General features: G+C 30.4%; 1 protein-coding gene across 1 annotated transcript; it reads right to left on the bottom strand.

Annotated features, from left to right (window-relative positions):
* Window positions 1–284: 284 nt before the first annotated feature.
* On the bottom strand, window positions 285–20,015 carry LOC134721442 (dynein axonemal assembly factor 11-like). The gene is made up of 17 exons (XM_063584483.1): window positions 19,756–20,015; window positions 18,552–18,645; window positions 17,680–17,753; window positions 17,343–17,420; window positions 16,398–16,494; window positions 15,439–15,514; window positions 14,850–14,900; window positions 14,085–14,144; window positions 13,557–13,666; window positions 12,097–12,168; window positions 11,764–11,853; window positions 11,373–11,447; window positions 5,793–5,858; window positions 4,439–4,508; window positions 3,443–3,538; window positions 1,488–1,564; window positions 285–606 (listed from the first exon to the last, which is right to left on the bottom strand). Exons 1-17 carry the CDS (start codon window positions 19,763–19,765, stop codon window positions 423–425), a joined length of 1,380 nt encoding a protein of 459 aa, XP_063440553.1. The 5' UTR covers window positions 19,766–20,015; the 3' UTR covers window positions 285–422.
* Window positions 20,016–20,058: the final 43 nt, after the last annotated feature.

Here is a 20,058-nt window from a genome sequence, read left to right as displayed (position 1 = left end):
ATATTGAACAATGAATCGTGATGTAGAGGTCAAGGTCAGATGAATCCTGTCAGATTGACGTGTACACCTTACAATCATTCTATACACTTTATATAGCTGAACAGTTTATTATAATTTTTCAGAAATTCCTATTCACAGAACTTAAATGATGACAAATGAACCATGAAATAAGGTCAAGGTTTTAATTTCTGGAAACTATACACTGCTACCATAACTTTCATTAATTTAGAAAAATAACATATTTAAACTTGATATACCAAGAAATTGTAACCTGTTTTTCTGAAAAAGTTAGTTTAGTACTTGATTTATTCTAAAACTTATTAAATTTTTGAAAAAGAGGAAAGAATGTTAGTGTTGCTAAATTTGTACGATGAACACATTTTTTATTTGATAAAATTTACAACAATTCATTCAAAGGGAGATCACTCCAGGGGCGGTACATCTAAATCATCAATAAAGTCATCACTATTAGGTCGTTCTTTGGCAGCCTCTCTGACTTTTGACCCAAATGGTGCTTTAACTTTATCACCCTTTTTAGTAACAATATTAGCAATATCAACTGTCTTGTGTGCCTTTTTGTCAACTTCCAGTTTTTCATGAGTTTTCCTGCAAATGAAAAAGTTCATGATAATAATTAAGAAGAAGAATACTGTTTATTCCTTTTATTTTTGTGGATAGCAGAAACAAAATGTAATTTCTAGATATTATATTTATGGTGTTCCCTGTACCAACACACATGTTTAACCCCGCCACATTATTTATGTGTATGTCTGTCCCAAGTTAGAAGCCTGTAATTCAGTGGTTGTCGCTTGTTTATGTGTTACATATTTGTTTTTCGTTCATTTTTTTACATAAATAAGGCCGTTAGTTTTCTCTTTTGCATTGTTTTACATTGTCTTATCAGGGCCTTTTAAAGCTGACTATGTGGTATGGGCTTTGCTCATTGTTGAAGGCAGTACGGTGACCTATAGTTGTTAATGTCTGTGTCATTTTGGTCTTTTGTGGATAGTTGTCTCATTGGCAATCATACCACATTTTCTTTTTTATACAGTCAATGAAAAATGGTATTTCACAAATGAAAATAAATTCACAGTAAATAAAGTCTGTTTATTTTCTCTTGAGAAATCTTTGTCTCCATTTAAGACAGCCAGTGAGTATGTGATCCTACACCTTATAGCTTGTAAAATATGGAATAAGACTCTTCCTCTTGGGCAGGAAATAAAAGACTTCATATTTAAAGCCAGCAATACACATTTATTTGTTTTAAGAGTGATTGTTCTCTGTTTATTGATAGTGTGGATGTTGAAAAAAATAAGAGTATCTATTTTGCAGATGCTAAAACAGAATAACTGTCAAATTAATAATATGCAAACAAATTTGGTTAGGAATTTAGTTCATTTTGTTTTCTAAATATCTTTAAGTTATTTGTGATGTCCAGTTGGCAAATCACTGACATGCACCCAACATTTCTTTTCATGCACACTAACCTTTTTTCTTTCACATTATTTTCTTTATTTTCATCTTTATTAACAATTATATGCTTTGGTTTAATGAGAGGTTTAGCCTGAAAAAAAGAAAAATATCATTTAATTTCTACTCTTTAAATTTTTAGGTGATAAAACAAATAATCAGTATATATGTTAAAACTTACAAATATGTAGAAAAAGATTTATGACAGAAACTGAATATTGAATGATACTTATAATAACTGTAAAATTTATTCATCAGATTTTAATTTTAAACTTTTATTAACAAAGACAATAATATCACATTTACAAAGAGATTATTTTGCATCTAAATGAAGTGTGTATTAAACCTGATATATTTTATTCTCAGAGAAATAAATTACAAACAAACTCAAAATAAATGAGAGGTCTGGAAGAAAACACAACTTAAATATAATTTATATACAAATGTAAATATTTGACATATTATACATTTCTAATAGGTGATGTATTGTGTTTCAAACTGAATATTTCCCATTTATAATACTTCAAATTGGATTATTTTCCATGTTTAATGCTTCAAATTAGATTATCTCCTGTGTATAATGCCTCTAATTGGATTATATCCCATGTATAATGCTTAGAATTGGATGATCTCCCGTGTATAATGCTTCAAATTGGATTATCTACCATGTATAATGCTTCAAATTGGATTATCTACCATGTATAATGCTTCAAATTGGATTATCTCCCATGTATCATGATCTTAACAGGATTATTTCCTGTGTTTAATGCTTCAAATTAGATAATCTCCCATTTATAATGAACATAACTGGATTATTTCCCTTGTTTAATGCTTCAAATTGGATTATTTCCCATATATAATGCTTCAAATTAGAATATTTCCCAATTATACTGAGCCAAAAAAGTTTAGCAACACTTTTTTTTTTCAATTTTTCTTTTGTTGTTTCTGCAATTTTTTTTTTAAACATCATTGATATAATCCTTAGATTTTACCTGTAATTTTTAACAGTCTTACTTTTTTTCTTGATGATTGATTTCGCGCCATTTTAGCTTTCCATGTGAAATTGATGTTTTACCTTCTGTACCTGTACTTTTAAAACAAATATTTTTTTTTTGTTCACTAGCGTTCAAAAACACACCATTGGTAAGAAAAACACAAAAAAAGTTTGAAAAAATTGCATGGGCCGTCAACCTGGCCTTCACGAAAATGACCGTCAAAAGGCTATTGGAATGGTTGATGCAAGAATGAGTGTTTCTGATGTCGTGGCTTGATTAAATGTGCATAAGTCAACAGTTTAGAGACTAACAAACAGATATCGACAAATTGCAACAGCACGGAATAGGTCTATATGTCGTAGACCATGAAAAACTATCGTCAAGAGAGGAGCGCTGCTTTCGCTTTGCATCAACATGTGATAAGTTTTTTCCGGCCACAAGAGTAGTGCATTGACTGAGGACAGCTGCTGGTGTGTCTGGCAATCCTCCATTGATGCACTTAGGGCATGACCGAGAAATTGATTTTGAATAACACTATACTCATTTTCGCATTTTGACCCTCCCACGCTCCATACAAAGAAAATCTTTATGAATTTGAGTGATAAACATTCATGTTGCTTCTGACATGTCATAATTTATTTTTTTTATTATTAAAATCATGTATTGTTACAATTTTGTAATAAAATAAATTTTCATATTTTTGTTGCTAAACCTTTTTGGCTCAGTATATAATGATTCAAATAGGATTATCTCCCATGTATAACGCTTCAAATTGGATTATCTCCCATGTATCATGATCTTAACTGGATTATCTCCTATTATCAGAAAAATCATGAATAAAAAGTATGTTATATCTCCCTTTAAAAGTGTATTGCATATTATTTGATAAACAAGAATGACTTTTGTCCCTTGCCCATATGTTTTCATTCAGTGTTATGGTTTATATAATTAATATACATGTGACAGTAAATATATACCTTTGGCATTGTGATCAATAAATGACCTGTAACCTGCGATCTTTTCGCTGAACTGGAATCAGCATTTATTTCCTCTGTCATACATAGCTGTAATATCTGAAACCATAATCTTTACCATTCAAATGATCATGTAAAATAAATGATTACATTTAGTTATTCTTTCTTTGACAGACAGAAAAAAACCAAATCAAAGTCTTACTTTTATGTATTTGAATATATATTTTTTTCTATATATAACCAAAAAAAGAAGAAAAAAAAGGAATAAATGAGTGCCTTTCAAATTTCAACAAATAAACCAAAAAAAAATCAGCATTTATTTCTCATTGACACCGAAAACCAGACAGGATCTGTAGAGTGGGGCGCCCATATTCGCCGGGGACACAATTTCGCCGTTTTATTATTTTGAGGTGTAAAAACTTCAAAGGATGGCTGAAATGGAAGACATATACCGGTAAATGATATTATATAACAAATATGATTATTTTTTAAAACTGAGACAAAATTGCGGAACCTACTGAAAAGGACCGAAAAACGGACAACGATTTTCGACCAATTTCCTGAAGAAAAAACACGATTTCAAAGGAGTAATTCTTTGACGGAATGCCCCTAAATTTCAGTTCTTAACAACTTTGAAATGTCTGCTATTCATCTATTATGAAATTGATTTGATCAAGGTTGTTAAAAGCTGCGGTTATTTGATTTTAAATAGATGTGTAAAAACGGCGAATATGAGTCCCCCATTGACAAAAAATCAGGAAATTTCAAACACCCTTTAATCTTACTTTTCAGATGATTATATTCAAACAAACACGTTTTCAAGCTGAAGAATATTTTACATTTGAAGTTATCTTCATATAGAAATATCAGTATACTTCAAAAACATTTAGGACTGAACAAAAACTGTAGAAAACATGAAAAGATGTGGCGAAAATGAGCACCCCACTCTATATCAAAATCACATCTCCTTTTTTCATATTTATTAAACTTTTTACCTACCTTCCCTTTCATTATAACTTTCACATAATTTGTTTGGACATCAACATCTACTAGTGATGTATCCATATGTCTGGAAAAAAACAACCAATCTATAAAAAAGTTCTGTCATAGACACCTGACAGGAGTAAGTTCAGACAATGAACTTCATTATTTAGACGGCTTTTAGCACAATTTTTGATATAAAGATAGATTAAAAAATAAAACTTTTTTTTTCATTACAAAGAAGACAATATATACCTTGAGAGTATATGTCTCTTTGAAGAAGTACAAAATTAGATGCTAAATACACAATAATTTCATGCCAAATTACATAAGTAAACTTTGAACAAGTACAACATTAGATGCTAAATACACAATAATTTCATGCCAAATTACATAAGTAAAATCACTATCAGTCTTATAATAACATATGAACTTTACAAAGCTAATGTATTATGTTTATGATACATATAAAAATATGCTTTAATGCTTAATCTTTGTGACTTCTTGACCATTGACAGTACTTTCAGGTGCTACAGGTTCACCTTTTTAGAAGGGCCCACATAATTCATAATTTGACTCAACCTAAAGAAATTTATAGCATAACATAACAAAACACAAGCCCTTTTTCCTTTTCAAGAAACACACATAAGGAATGCTTTTTTACAGCAAAAAACATACATGTACAGTAGTTGTCGTTTGTTTATGTAATATATACGTGTTTCTCGTTTCTCGTTTTGTTTATATAGATTAGACCGTTGGTTTTCCCGTTTGAATGGTTTTACACTAGTAATTTTGGGGCCCTTTATAGCTTGTTGTTCGGTGTGAGCCAAGGCTCTGTGTTGAAGGCCGTACTTTAACCTATAATGGTTTACTTTTTAAATTGTTATTTGGATGGAGAGTTGTCTCATTGGCACTCACACCACATCTTCCTATATCTATATATGAAACTAAGTAATCATGCATCTTGTGTATATCACAAACACAGCTGTAATTATTTTGGCATCACAAAAACATTGATGGTGCCACAGAGCAAAAGTGACTTTTGAATGATGTGGATATTTTTAAAGTGTTACAAAATTCCCTAAAGCAATAAAGTTTATACTTCAACTGAGTTGCACATAGTAATTTTATGTAAAACTTAAAGGTTAATAAATCATGGTGGAAATAAATCTCCTTTGATAATGAAAAATGAATATTTATTTGTTTGGTTCTCTGATGTAACAACAAATGCTTACTATGACATTGTTGTTGTTTCCTGAACCAATTTTTAATTTCCATGCCAGGAAAAACAGATATTGTTGTCTCATAATATCTGTATGATTGAACATGGAGGAATATAAATAATGTACCAGTATGTTAAAAAATGTCTTACTTGAAAACTGCAATGTCTAGGAGGAACAGATTATTAACTTCATCCTCAGTCAGTGTAAAGTCCACTCTGCATAAACAAAACATATAAAATCTTAGATATGTATATATATATACACAGTATCCTTCTACAACGAAATTTGTTTGACATGCACACGTATAAAAATTGCGGTTTTTATCCAACGCAATCATAGGTTTGAACGTAGTTTTCAATTTAGACTCATTTATATACACAGTATGATATACTTATTTCTAGTGACTGTATAATGAAATGCATCATGATCCCATATGATATATAAAAATTGTTGAGTTAGATTACTGACAAATGAAAAATACATTGTGTATAAAAATAATAATATAACATCTACACACGCTTAAAAAACATGTGTCTCATGTCTATCTCTTATATATAGATTAGCCTTCCGTGAAAAAACTGGATGAAAACTTAAAAAGAAAAAATGAAAAAGTAGAACTTTTGAATATACGGAAAGCCCCAATAAAAGAAGAAAACACAATAGTGGAAATAAAACGGTTTTTGATTCTAAATGGCAATACGGTAGACCCTGGTTGAAAAACATACATGATGTTATGATTTGTCAACTGTGTCAAAAAAACAATTCAGTGGGTGTATGGAGTGGCACTGGTTGCAAAACTATAAGCCTAGATAAAATAAAAGAACATGAACACTGCTCTGAGCACTTAGCCTCTGTTAATCTTGAGTCTGAACAGGAAAATACTGATAAATGCATTCAAGAAATTAACCAAAACTCACGAAGTGCTATTAAAGATGCGTTGAAGGTGATCTACTATTTGGTAGAGCATAATTTATCACTTGATCTTTTTTCTAGCCTTGTTGATCTGAATATTGAACTTGGTTCCTGTAACTTGAACAATTTGAAACTGGCAAAGAATGCTAAATACACAAGTTGGGAATAGGATGAAGCAGGATACATTACAAAACATTTTGCATGTGAAACTTAATTGTGACAAGCAATGTTTTGATAAATTGTGTGACAAGGTGCTTGACAATTTCTTCAGTGCTAAAGATAGAAAGATAAAGTTCTATCTAGGTTAATGTCATTGTGTTTGTGATTGTATATATATGTTACCTATAATCAAAGGAATAAAACAATGTTTGGTTTACATCTTTATTAAAACATGCCTTTTTCAAATGATTGTTCACGCGTTAAATGTGCCCTTTTCAGAACTGACACCATGCCCTTTTGAAATCCTAGCTGGAACACTGATATATATATATATATATAAGAAAATTATTAAAAGATAATAACGGTTTCAATGCATCACTTTTTTACTAGTACTTTCACTGCTTCCGCAGATCTTCATGTAATGTGACTTGTATATAAACAAGAGGCTCTCAAGAGCCTGAATCGCTCACCTTAATTTTTTTGGTTAAATCTCTCATTAATGATTATTTTGGCTTTTCAATTTATTTAAATGTTCTTTGAATCGTCCTATTTTCTTCAAAAGCAAAAAAAAATCATTTTCTCCTATGTTCTATTTTAGCCATAGGAGCTATGTTTCTTGACATACAAGGAAATGAAATATAAAATTTATACTAAATACTCTGAAACTCATTTAGCCTAAGTTTGGCTGAAATTGATACAGCAGTTTCAAAGGAGAAGATTTTTTATAGTATAAAGTCAACATGATGAACAAATTGTGAAAAAAGTCTTTAAAGGGCAATAACTCCTTAAGGTCAAGGAACAGTAAATGGGCTATGTCGCAGATTTTGCTAAAAATTTGCAAACATCCTTGGCTCGTTGAACTACAACTGAAAATCGAAAAAATAATACATTTATCTCTTTTATTATCGGAAAAATTGCAGATTGATTTCTTTTAATACGGGTGAATACTTGTATAGAAAGCACATAAAATCGGCGAAAAACCTTCTAAAATTTGTCTTAAAACCGCTAAATCTTTAATTCCACTCCATAGATTTTTCTTCAAAAACTATGTATTGTTGACACATAAATTTCTGTTTTAATGATATAAAATAATCATAGGGTCTCCGACTTCGTTTTTTGTCTAATAATTGAATTGTTACCTTGTTGGTAGTGAAAAACGTCAAACATCAACATTTTACGGCCTGCAACGCGATAACGTTACGATTATTTCGACGTTTTATTGGATTTTTTCACAAAGAACGCAACTTTAAATGAAGTATACCGTGAAAACGAAGTCGGTGACCCTATCTTTATTTTGCATCATTATAACGAAAATTTATGTATCAACAACATATAGTTTTTTCAGAACAATCTATGGAGTAGAATTAGAGATTTGGAGATTTTAAGACACATTTTAGAAGGGTTTTCGCTGATTTTATGTGCTTTCTATACAAATGTTCACCCATTTTGTAAGAATTCAATCAGTAATATTTCAAATAATAATTGAGATAAATGCAATATTTTTTCAATGTTTCAGTTGAACTTCTTCGAGCCGGAGTTGTATGCCAAATTTTACTGAAATCTGCGACATAGCCCATTTACTGTAACTTGACCTTAAGGGGTAAATTGACAATATTGGTCAAATTGACTTATTTGTAGATCTTACTTTGCTTAACATTTTTGCTATTAACAGTTTATCTGTATCTATAATAATATTCAAGATAAAAACCAAAAACTGCAAAATTTCTTTAAAATCATCAATTCAGGGGCATTATACCTGAAAAACCAGTTACCCAATTCTGCTGAAAATTTCAGACCTTGACCTAATAAATACTTTAACCTCTTGTCTTATTTGCTCTAAATGCTGGAGTTTTTGAGATATAAGCCAAAAACTGCATTTTACCCTGTGTTCTATTTTTAGCCATGACGGCCATGTTTTTTGACGAAATAAAAAATAAAGCACAAACTTTATTTTATACACCCTACTGATCATTCAGTTGAAGTTTGGTTGAATTTGGTTGGGTAGTTTTAGAGGAGAAGATTTTTTTAAGTTTTTTATAAGCCAAAAACTGCATTTGACCCCTATGTTCTATTTTAAGTAACGGCAGCCATGTTTTTTTTATGGATCAAAAATCAAAGCACACACTTTGTGCAGGATATACTAAGGAACAATCATGCTAAGTTTCATCCAAATCCATTCAGTAGTTTTAGAGGGGAAGATTTTTTAAAGTTAGCAAATATGATGAACAAATTGTGAAAAATTGTCATTAAGGGACAATAACCCCTTAATGGGTCAATTGACAATTTTGGTCATATTAACTTATTTGTAGATCTTACTTTGCTGATCATTTTTGCTGTTTACAGTTTATCTTTATCTATAATAATATTCAAGATAATGACCAAAAACTAGAAATATCCTTAAAACTACCAATTAAGTGGCAGCAACCCAACAATGGGTTGTTTGATTCATCTGAAAATTTCAGGGCTGATAGATTTTGACCTAATGAACATTTTCACCCCTTGTCAGATTTGCTCTAAATGCTTTCGTTGTTGAGATATAAGCCAAAAACTGCATTTGACCCCTATGTTCTATTTTAAGTAACGGCAGCCATGTTTTTTTTATGGATCAAAAATCAAAGCACACACTTTGTGCAGGATATACTAAGGAACAATCATGCTAAGTTTCATCCAAATCCATTCAGTAGTTTTAGAGGGGAAGATTTTTTAAAGTTAGCAAATATGATGAACAAATTGTGAAAAATTGTCATTAAAGGACAATAACCCCTTAAGGGGTCAATTGACAATTTTGGTCATATTAACTTATTTGTAAATCTTACTTTGCTGATCATTTTTGCTGTTTACAGTTTATCTTTATTTATAATAATATTCAAGATAATGACCAAAAACTGCAAAATATCCTTAAAATTACCAATTAAGTGGCAGCAACCCAACAATGGGTTGTTTGATTCATCTGAAAATTTCAGGGCTGATAGATTTTGACCTAATGAACATTTTCACCCCATGTCAGATTTGCTCTAAATGCTTTCGTTGTTGAGATATAAGCCAAAAACTGCATTTGACCCCTATGTTCTATTTTAAGTAACGGCAGCCATGTTTTTTTTTATGGATCAAAAATCAAAGCACACACTTTGTGCAGGATATACTAAGGAACAATCATGCTAAGTTTCATCCAAATCCATTCAGTAGTTTTAGAGGGGAAGATTTTTTAAAGTTAGCAAATATGATGAACAAATTGTGAAAAATTGTCATTAAAGGACAATAACCCCTTAAGGGGTCAATTGACAATTTTGGTCATATTAACTTATTTGTAAATCTTACTTTGCTGATCATTTTTGCTGTTTACAGTTTATCTTTATTTATAATAATATTCAAGATAATGACCAAAAACTGCAAAATATCCTTAAAATTACCAATTAAGTGGCAGCAACCCAACAATGGTTTGTTTGATTCATCTGAAAATTTCAGGGCTGATAGATTTTGACCTAATGAACATTTTCACCCCATGTCAGATTTGCTCTAAATGCTTTCGTTGTTGAGATATAAGCCAAAAACTGCATTTGACACCTATGTTCTATTTTAAGTAATGGCTGCCATGTTTTTGCAGATCAAAAATCGAAGCACACACTTTCTGCAGGATATACTAAGGAACAATCATGCTAAGTTTCATTCAAATCCATTCAGTAGTTTCAGAGGAGAAGATGTTTGAAAAATTGTTAACAACGACGATGACGACAACGGACGCCAAGTGATGAGAAAAGCTCACATGGCCTTTTAGGCCAGGTGAGCTAATAAAACAATTGATTGACGTTAACAATAGTATGACGTTTACAAATACAAGGGAGACTACTAATGTCATAATGTCATTTTAAGACTTTAAAATGTTGCGTATATATATATAATTTAATTTTGGATATAATACGTCTCCTGATTGGCTGACGTTATTTTGTTATGAGCCCAGAGACAAAATTTAGTCATGTGATCATCAACGTTTTTTCATGGTTTTTTATGGTTTAAAATGGAATTTAGAATTAAATTATAAGAAACCACTGTAATATTTTTTTCTGTCTATTGGAAATAACATAAAAAATTTAGTGCACACTGTTAAATAACCCGCTACGAACTTATTTTAGAGTGCACCAAATTTTTTAAGTTATTTTTTCATAGACAGAATAAATATTACAGTCATTCCGTAAATAAACTGTAAAAAGCCTCCAATGAAAGTTTTTTCTTTGTTGACAGGACTTATTATCAGGAACATTGATAATAACTATATTATATATCCTAACTATGATCTGGTTCTAAATAACTTCCTAGTTTCAATGTGAAAGATTACTGATTAATTTTTCAATAAAGCTTTAAATTTGTCAGAGTTGAAGACAGCCTGAAGGCTGGATAAAAGATCTTTCACCTTCATTAAACCTGGAATTCTTCTCCCTCTTATGTGAGGGTTTATGTTGCTTGATCTGTGATTTCTTGTATAGTATTTTGTGAACTATTGCTTTGTCTTGTCACCCTTTTCAGGCCATTGTTTTATATCTGTCTTTTTTACACCTTAACATGTTTGGTTGCCTGCCTCTCTTGGTGTTCTCTTTGTTTTTAAAAAGAACCTTATTTTTTCTATTTCCTTTCTTGAAATCTACTTTATATTATTCACTTACTTTGCTTCATTTACATTTAAAGGTCGGCCGTCATCTGCAAACAATCTCCTTGGAGCTTTTTCTTCTTCTTTCTTACTGAAATATTACAGAAGCATAGTTTTACATACATGATATATGTTTACTGATGAAATACTAGTTTAACAATTAGGAGTAAATTTTGCAGTAATTTTAGTACATGTATTTTCTATTTAATATTATAATGTACATCTTTAAGTGACATTTATTTCTCTTCTATATTTACAATTGATTATAATTAGATAAGGGGAAGTTGTCAGAATTCTGAACTAGTTTTATTGTAAAAAAAATGACCATATTCTGACAATTATAATGGAAACATGTTTATTTTTGGTATATGCAAATTATTATAATAAAATTAGTATCAGTATCATACTCTGTATTTTCTCGAGCTTTCTGTTTCTCCATCTGTTTATGAACTTCAATTCTTGACTCTGGAGTAAATTCTGTTTTCTCCTCCCAAAACCTAAAAATAGAACAGAGGTAATTAATATTTACTAAGAATTCGCTTTTTTTGATAGGTAGCAACTTAATGGTTTGAAAATAAGGTTTTTAATTTTGGTTGTTTGCTATATAAATCAAAATAATTAAATTTTGTATGATTGAATATTGATATAAAATATAAATAATGTACATTAAAAAATCTAAACACTATATATCTATGATTTTCAGTTAAAAAAAGAAACATAAAATGTATCTAAAAACTTACTCTTGGTCTTGCTTTTGTTGTTTCTCTAAAGTATCAACCTGTGATTCACTGTCCTCTGTTTTCTTCTTATCACTGAAATAAACAAGAGTGCACACACTGAAATGTCTCGCCTTCTTTACTAATCCTTGAAACTATCTTGATAGACCTAAATATAAAGCTATATTTCAACTGTCACATAAACTCAACATTAACCAAGAAAATGAAACATTGATCAATGAACCATTAAAATGAGGTCAAGGTCAGATGAACCATGCCAGGCAGACATGTACAGCTAACAATTCTTCAATACAACAAATATAGTTGACTTATTGCTTATAAATAAAGGAAAAAAGACCAAAACACAAACACTTAAAACTTAGCAATGGACCGTGAAAATGAGGTCAAGGTCAAATAAAACCTGCGTAAACAACATATAGATCATAAAATATTTCCATACACCAAATATAGTTGACCTAATGCATAAAGTATTAGAAAAATAGACCAAAACTAAAAAACTTAACTTTGACTACTGAACCATGAAAATGAGGTCAAGGTCAGATGACACCTGTCAGCTAGACATGTACACCTTACAATCATTCCATACACCAACTATAGCAGACCTATTGCATATAGTATAAGAAAAACAGACCAAAACACAAAAACTTAACTATAACCACTGAACCATGAAAATGAGGTCAAGGTCAGATGAGACCTGCCAGTTGGACATGTACACCTTACGGTCCTTCCATACACCGAATATACTAGACCTACTGCTTATAGTATCTGAGATATGGACTTGACCACGAAAACTTAACCTTGTTCACTGATCCATGAAATGAGGTTGAGGTCAAGTGAAAACTGTCTGACAGGCATAAGGACCTAGCAAGGTAAGCACATACCAAATATAGTTATCCAATTACTTATAATAAGAGAAAATTTAACATTACAAAAAATCTTCATTTGACATGTGACTGACGGAAAGTTCGTAACATGAGGCATCTATATACAAAGTATGAAGCATCGAGGTCTTCTACCTTCTAAAATATAAAGTTTTTAAGAAAGGAGCTAACACCCCCGCTGCCGCCGTAGCCTCCGCCGGATCACTATCCCTATGTCGAGCTTTCTGCAACAAAAGTTGCAGGCTCGACAAAAATGGTCAAATGTTTTTAGACACTGCTTGCAGGAATGTAATAGTCCATATATCAAACTAAAAACTGCTTTCATTTTTTTCAACAATTTTCATTCAGTTTTGCCAATAAAAGGATATTTCATAGCTTACTATATGGTGCAGATTTTGTTCATTGTTGAAGGCCTTGCTTTGCTAGTTGCTTTCATTCTTGCCCTTTTGATAGTAGTCTAATGTGGCGTAAAGCAACCAACAGTCAATCAATAGTAGTCTAAATGTTAATCATACCACATCTTTTTATTTTCATTAAGTACCCTCAACCCTTGAAATAAATGTATGTAGTATGTAGATGTACCTTTCATTTATATCAGTGTACCATCTTCCATCAAATCCAGGTTTCTTTTCATTCTTTTCTTTCTGTTCCTTTTTTTCTTCTTTCAGTTTTGCCTCTTGTCTTTGTTTTACCTATCCCAATAAAAAAAGATAGAAACTAAATTTTGATTTTACTTTAATTTACTATTAAGGGATTTGCTCCATATTAAAGCAGATTATCTTTTAATTGAATACAGTTTCATTGGAACAACTGCTTCATTTCTAGTCTTTTAACTGGACCCTCTCTAAACACATGAGAATTTTCTGTTTGTCTTTGGTATATTTGGGTTGTTGTGGCATTGCCATACAGTCAAATCTTTATAGAAAATGTCACTACAGAAAATGGAGTATAATATTAGTGACCTTTGATTTGAAAATCAAAATGAATAGGATACTACAGTGGGACAAGAAGTGGGTGACCTAACACGACAGGTTTAACCTTAATAGAGATGACCATTACAACAGGTTTCATTGCAAATCAAAATAATGAAACATAATAACTACTACTTACCCTTTTCTTCCTATGTGCTTCTTGTTGTTTAATTATTTTATTTCTTAATTCTGCATAGTCCTTAAAAATAGATGTATTTGAAATTTGATAAATTAGTTATGACATAAACATATGTGATAAGCCCACATCACATAACCTTCATTTTTAATAAACTTTTATAACCATTTTTGAATCTATGACACTTAAACCAATAATTTGCAACATTTGAACTATAGATGTCATACAATAATCACTTCTGCATTGTTGTATCAGACATTTTCTGTTATGACGTCCAAATTTAAAAGGAAGATCTGTGATAGCCAGTTATAATGGATAGAGATCAGGCCTTGTGGTCATAAAACTTTCAAGCACGATTTTTGTACTCGGACTCAAGAGTCAACCAATCAAAATGCTGGATTTCATGCTTCGATCATGATTTTTGTGCTCCGAGCGCTGAGCAAATTTTTATGATTTCAACCCAAGATGTGTCTTTAGTTTTTGGTATATATCTATTAGCCTATTGAAAGAAAAATTGGGTAGATTAACCACATCTTAAGCTTAGATTAGTAAAGAGAATAAATAAAATCCTCATGCCTGTCAAATTTCTATTACAACCTTAGAAAAGAGCTTACATTTCATATTCCACCATGCAGAAATCCTCATATTATGTATTTTTCCTCCTTCGAAAAGATTTCAAAGTTCAATTATTAATCATTGAAGTTGACACTGTTTTTGGATAAATATTTTTTGACAGACAAACATTGAAAAAAAAAAATCTTTTCATACCTGTTTTGCCAAAATCCTTTCAGATTTGTCTACAGCTTGTCCATCTAACATCTGGAATGAGATTACAGAACTGGATGTATAAAGAAAAGTTATACAAGTTTATTGTCAACTAGACTGCTGGAGTTTTATCTTGGAAGAACTATGCTGTGCAAATTGGAATTACTAAGCAAATTAACCAGAAATAAAAACTGCAATTTGGTACATTTGTGTTTTTTTGTGGTTTAGTAATGGTTTGGAAATTTATGGTAAGTCGAAAATCTTTCATAAAATTTAACAAATATACCAGTGTTTTGTAATATAGCAGTGAACTTAGAGATATATATTTTTTGTAATTTCTATGTATCAGGAAGTTAATATGAGTTTTTTTTAATTCTAAATTTTATAGAAAAAAACCTGAATTCAATCAATTCACTAATTTTAGTGTAAAATTTTGGTGATATTTTAACATCATATTATGTTTATAAGTATTAAAGAGTTTTCAAATTACAATTCTGTTTCTTTTAGGTTATACATTTTTGTTGTTGTGAGGGCATACTTTTACACAATATTAAGTTGTTCCCTTCAATCATAAACAGTAATTTATACAAACCTGTAAATGTGGTAATGTCGTAATAACATACTCTCTGTAACCTTCATATTCAGTACAAGGGTTACCTGTCAGATATCTGTAATAATTCATACAATTCATTATCAGGTATTAAAAAATATTGAGATCAAACAAATACAGTATTTTGGTGAAACCGCTTCTATTTGCTTTGGAGATAATCATGATAATAGGATAAAATCTCAGACAAACCATGTTTTTGTAGCTGACAACTTTTTAACAGTTGCGATCTCTACAATTTCTAAAACCATTGCAATTTTAATTAGATCATAGTCATACACATTTGAAATACACTAGAAATATATTTTTAAAATACACGTAAAAATAAACTGGTATAGTATAGAACTAATTTTACTTTTGAGACACCACATGCGTCATAAATTCATGTTACTGTTGCTTTGCCTTGTCTACAGCCCTTTTTATCTAGAAACTCATTTCAGGAGTCGTGAATTTTACTCTAAAATAATAACTTAAGTTGGTTATCTCCCATTTGGAAACTGTAAACAATCTCAATGAATCGGAGTCAACAATTGTTAGTTTGTAATCCCTGTTGATTTAAAGATAATGTTTGGTCAATATTAATATAGATATAAAGATATTGTGTGTAATCAAATTGAATTATAAAACTGGAAAGCTACAGTGTTTTCTATTTTATTTTTCACCTTTGCTCTGCATTGCAGCGAACTAGTATTTACAGTATACCAGTTTACTTCCCAACGAAGGTACTAATTTGCATAAAATTGTATTTTCAGCGTCTGATTCAAGCTTTCAGAAGTTAGTTTTAAATTAGTAATAACACACATGTCAAAATTCATTATGAAAACTGATCTAGAAAACCAGTTACCTTACCCTTTCTGGACAACTTGTCTACTGAGGTCTTTAGTTGCCAATGTAGAAACTCATTGAAAATGAATAAGGTGAAGCTTAGATTGAACACAACTTACAATTCCCTGAAATGAACTAGAACTTTTAAATTCTCTATGCTTGTTAATTCTCCAACAAAATTAACTGTCATGTCCAATTTCTGCAAAGACTCACAACCTGTCAAAAGTATTAAAAATTAAAAAAAACAAAAACATTACCAGTAGTGTTCAAGAACTTTCACTTGATATTAAATCGTGCAATGATAAAATCCATGTTTATACAAAAAATCTAAATGTAGGCCAATATCCATTGTCAAACAGTCCACTCTTCATTGAATTAATGCAATCCAACTCAAAATTTTGAATATATGAGGTATCATATAAAATTCTTATCTTGTGATTTCGTGTTATGTGTTAATGACAACTGTGCTTTCAAAAGTTACTTTCAATTGAAATGTAATGATAATAATTTTGATTTAAGTAAAGTTCTACAATATAAAGACAAATGGCAAACAAATATTGTAAACTTATTTTAAAAATGTTTCACATAAATATTTGTGCAATGTGGTTTAATATATATTGTATTGCACATGTATAAAAAGGTTTAAAATGAATAAGTACAATGCTTCATGCTTCACCCCACTTTCAGAACTTTTTGTTATATCAATGTGTTTTTTGTTGTAAAGGAAACTATCATTTTTTGGCAATTCAAGTCGTTTAAGACCAGTGTGGAATGCACCTAGCCACAAGCACAGTTTAATCATTCATTACACATCTCCTTAAGACCTTGAAGTAGTTTACCATCATTCTCAACTGCTGTCATTGATATGACAAAAAAAAACAGAAAAAGAGTTCAGAAATGTTGAGCAGCGATACTTTTATTTTTATGGGGTTTTTTTAAATTAAAATCATACATGTATTGAATCTTTTTCAAACAGGTTTTCCCCATTCCCAATTTTATTTGTTTAACCATTATATCTCCAAATTATTTTGTTATCACCTGAAACAAATTATTTGCAACCTTACCTGAGAGATTTTCAATTTTCTCCACATTATTCAATGCTAAATTGAGATACTCCAGTTTTTTCAATCTTCCAACATTTTCTGAAACAAGAACATAAGACATTGAAATGGTTTGTCTTGATGTAAAATACACTAAACATTAACAGTTTATGTTACTTGCAATACCAATTATTGTATTATTCTACATCAAATAATAAATAAAATGATTGTTCGGTATACATGTATTTCTTTTTTATCAGTTACATAGTAATTTCTATCTCCTATATGTTTATGGTTCTGTATAATTTATGTCTTACGATTTACATGCCTTTTTCTAAGGCTAAATTTGAATAACACCTACCTATTTTGGGAATAAGATTACTTTGTAAGTATAAAATTTTCAGCTCCCTGCACCATTTGTCCAAATGCTCTATTCTGAAATATAAGAATATCAGATTAGAATTACAGAGATAAATTACTGTAACATACATTTTAATATGAGTTTTATAGACCACAAAATCTGTTTCCCAGAATAAAAATAAGAAAAAGTATATCAACAAGAACTTCCTAACAAATTCAACTGTTTTTACAGTATCTAGTTTACTTGTATATTGCCTTTATACATGTATATCTTATATCTCTTTTAAATTGTACAATGAAATCAACAGATAACCATCTAAAAGAGATAGACTTGGGATTTAAAACAAAACAGTGTAACCCTGAAACTGTCACATGTTTGTCATGTTTAAAAGTGTTGATATTTGTCATTTATCTTATTACTTTTTTTTCCTAATTTTGTGGAATTGATTGTCTGCAGTTAAAAACATTAGCAACTTTTTTACATTTTGTATAGACATCTTTCTCTTTAGATTTCATTTTGTTATTTGTGTCATTTAGTTGCCATAACTTTTGTTTCAACCTATAACATACTAATGTCCTGTCCAAAGTGGCAGGCCAATACCACATTTGTTAACCATTCTTTTTGTACAATCTAAAATGATCACATGATCATTGTTGGCTTTTTAAATTCTATGTTGAATTTTGGTTCTTTAAAAACTCTGAAACATCATCATTTCATTGAACTATCCTTATTATTTGGATGCATGTTCATTGTTGATAATCAGGTAGTCTGCTAGCATTTCTATTGCTGTCTTTAAACTATTTATTGCTGGGTAGCTGCCTTTTAAACCCTAATTTGTTTTTATTTTTAATTATCATATATACACCACATACTTTTCTATATCTTGTTGGTGTAAAGATACTTCCTCCAAGGTTGAGATTTCAAGGTCATTGTGCTCAGCTTTCTTTCGAACCAAATTTTCCGTTACTGAAATGATTGAACATACATGTATTTAATTAGATTTGTTAAATAATAATGTAAATATAGATTCTTACATGTATTGGTATGGAATAATAAAATTATCCAATTGATATAGTTATATTATTGAGTCCTAAACAAGAATTTTAAAATAGTTAATTTCCAAGTACATGTACATGTAACTATACAATCATCTGCTTAGACTGTAACAAGATGATAATCTAATAAATTCCTCTAACAACTGTAAAGACTAAAGTGCCTTACACATTCGACAAAGTTGTCAATTTCTCGAACACCTGTAGGGCATTTTAGATTAAATTCATTTTTTTTATTACATTATGACTGTCGTCCTTTTGACAAAATAAGATTCAATGCTGACCCATTTTTTTCCCACATGTACTTGTTAACACACATGTATTTCAAGAGGAAATATAAAATTGCCTGACATATTGTCCCTCAGCTTGTCTGGCAAAACAGCTGTTGGACGTCAGAGTAATCTTGGACTAATTTAGTGTATAAATTTCAATCACGGGTGTGGAAATGAATGTTCAGGTGCCGCATTGAGAAGAACTGGTGCCAAAGTAACTATACATTTTTATAGACCTACTTTAGTAATTTTAGTTTGCTTATAATGGGGACAAAGTCACCTATTACAGTAGAAAATTCAATAAAACGGAAAAATATCCAGAATTTTTTTATTGAACTAATAAACTCAATATCGTTAAAAAATATGTCGGATCACGAATGTCACGTTTATGAATTCCGGTTCTGCACAGAAATCTATTTCCGTTTGCGGTCTTGTTTTAATGAGACTATGAATAAAATGTATTAATCAGTCTATAAAGAAAGGAACTCGATAACAATTCTTTTTTAAAATTTGTTTGTTATAACAACTAAATTCCTAACAACAGAACCAAAATTGGAAACGTTATGGTATTTCTGTTTCTCTTTAACATGTTTGATTTATAAAAAAAAAACCAAAAAAAAACATAGACTTCGTCCCCATTTCACAGGTAATGCCTGCCTCATATTATCTGTATTTCCCACATCAAAAGGGAATTATTTGATGACATGAACGTTGTAGAAATTAACTGATAGACGTTATATATCTCTACTTACTCCGAACCATTGTGTATATGAGCGTAAAACTGTGCTACATGTTCAAACTGGAGCTGTTGTCAATATAAACTATTGAGCGGAAGTACCTACTGAAGGGAGAATCTCATTCTTTTCTTTAAACGGTATCTATTTTTAGTTTCACCATTAGGATAATAGTTTTTTTAAATGTTCTATTATTCAATGTGATCTTTAGAAAGTAAAAGTTAGAAATCAATCTGATAATAAATCATGTCTATTATTGTAATGCATAGTTAAAACAATCTTAAAGTTATTGATCCCCTTCTGTGTCGCAATAACGCTTAC

The sequence above is a fragment of the Mytilus trossulus genome, chromosome 1 (genome assembly GCF_036588685.1).
Source record: "Mytilus trossulus isolate FHL-02 chromosome 1, PNRI_Mtr1.1.1.hap1, whole genome shotgun sequence".
NCBI classification, from domain to species: domain Eukaryota; kingdom Metazoa; phylum Mollusca; class Bivalvia; order Mytilida; family Mytilidae; genus Mytilus; species Mytilus trossulus.
The sequence above is the reverse complement of the archived record's forward strand: the minus strand, read 5'-3'. Positions and strand labels throughout refer to the sequence as shown.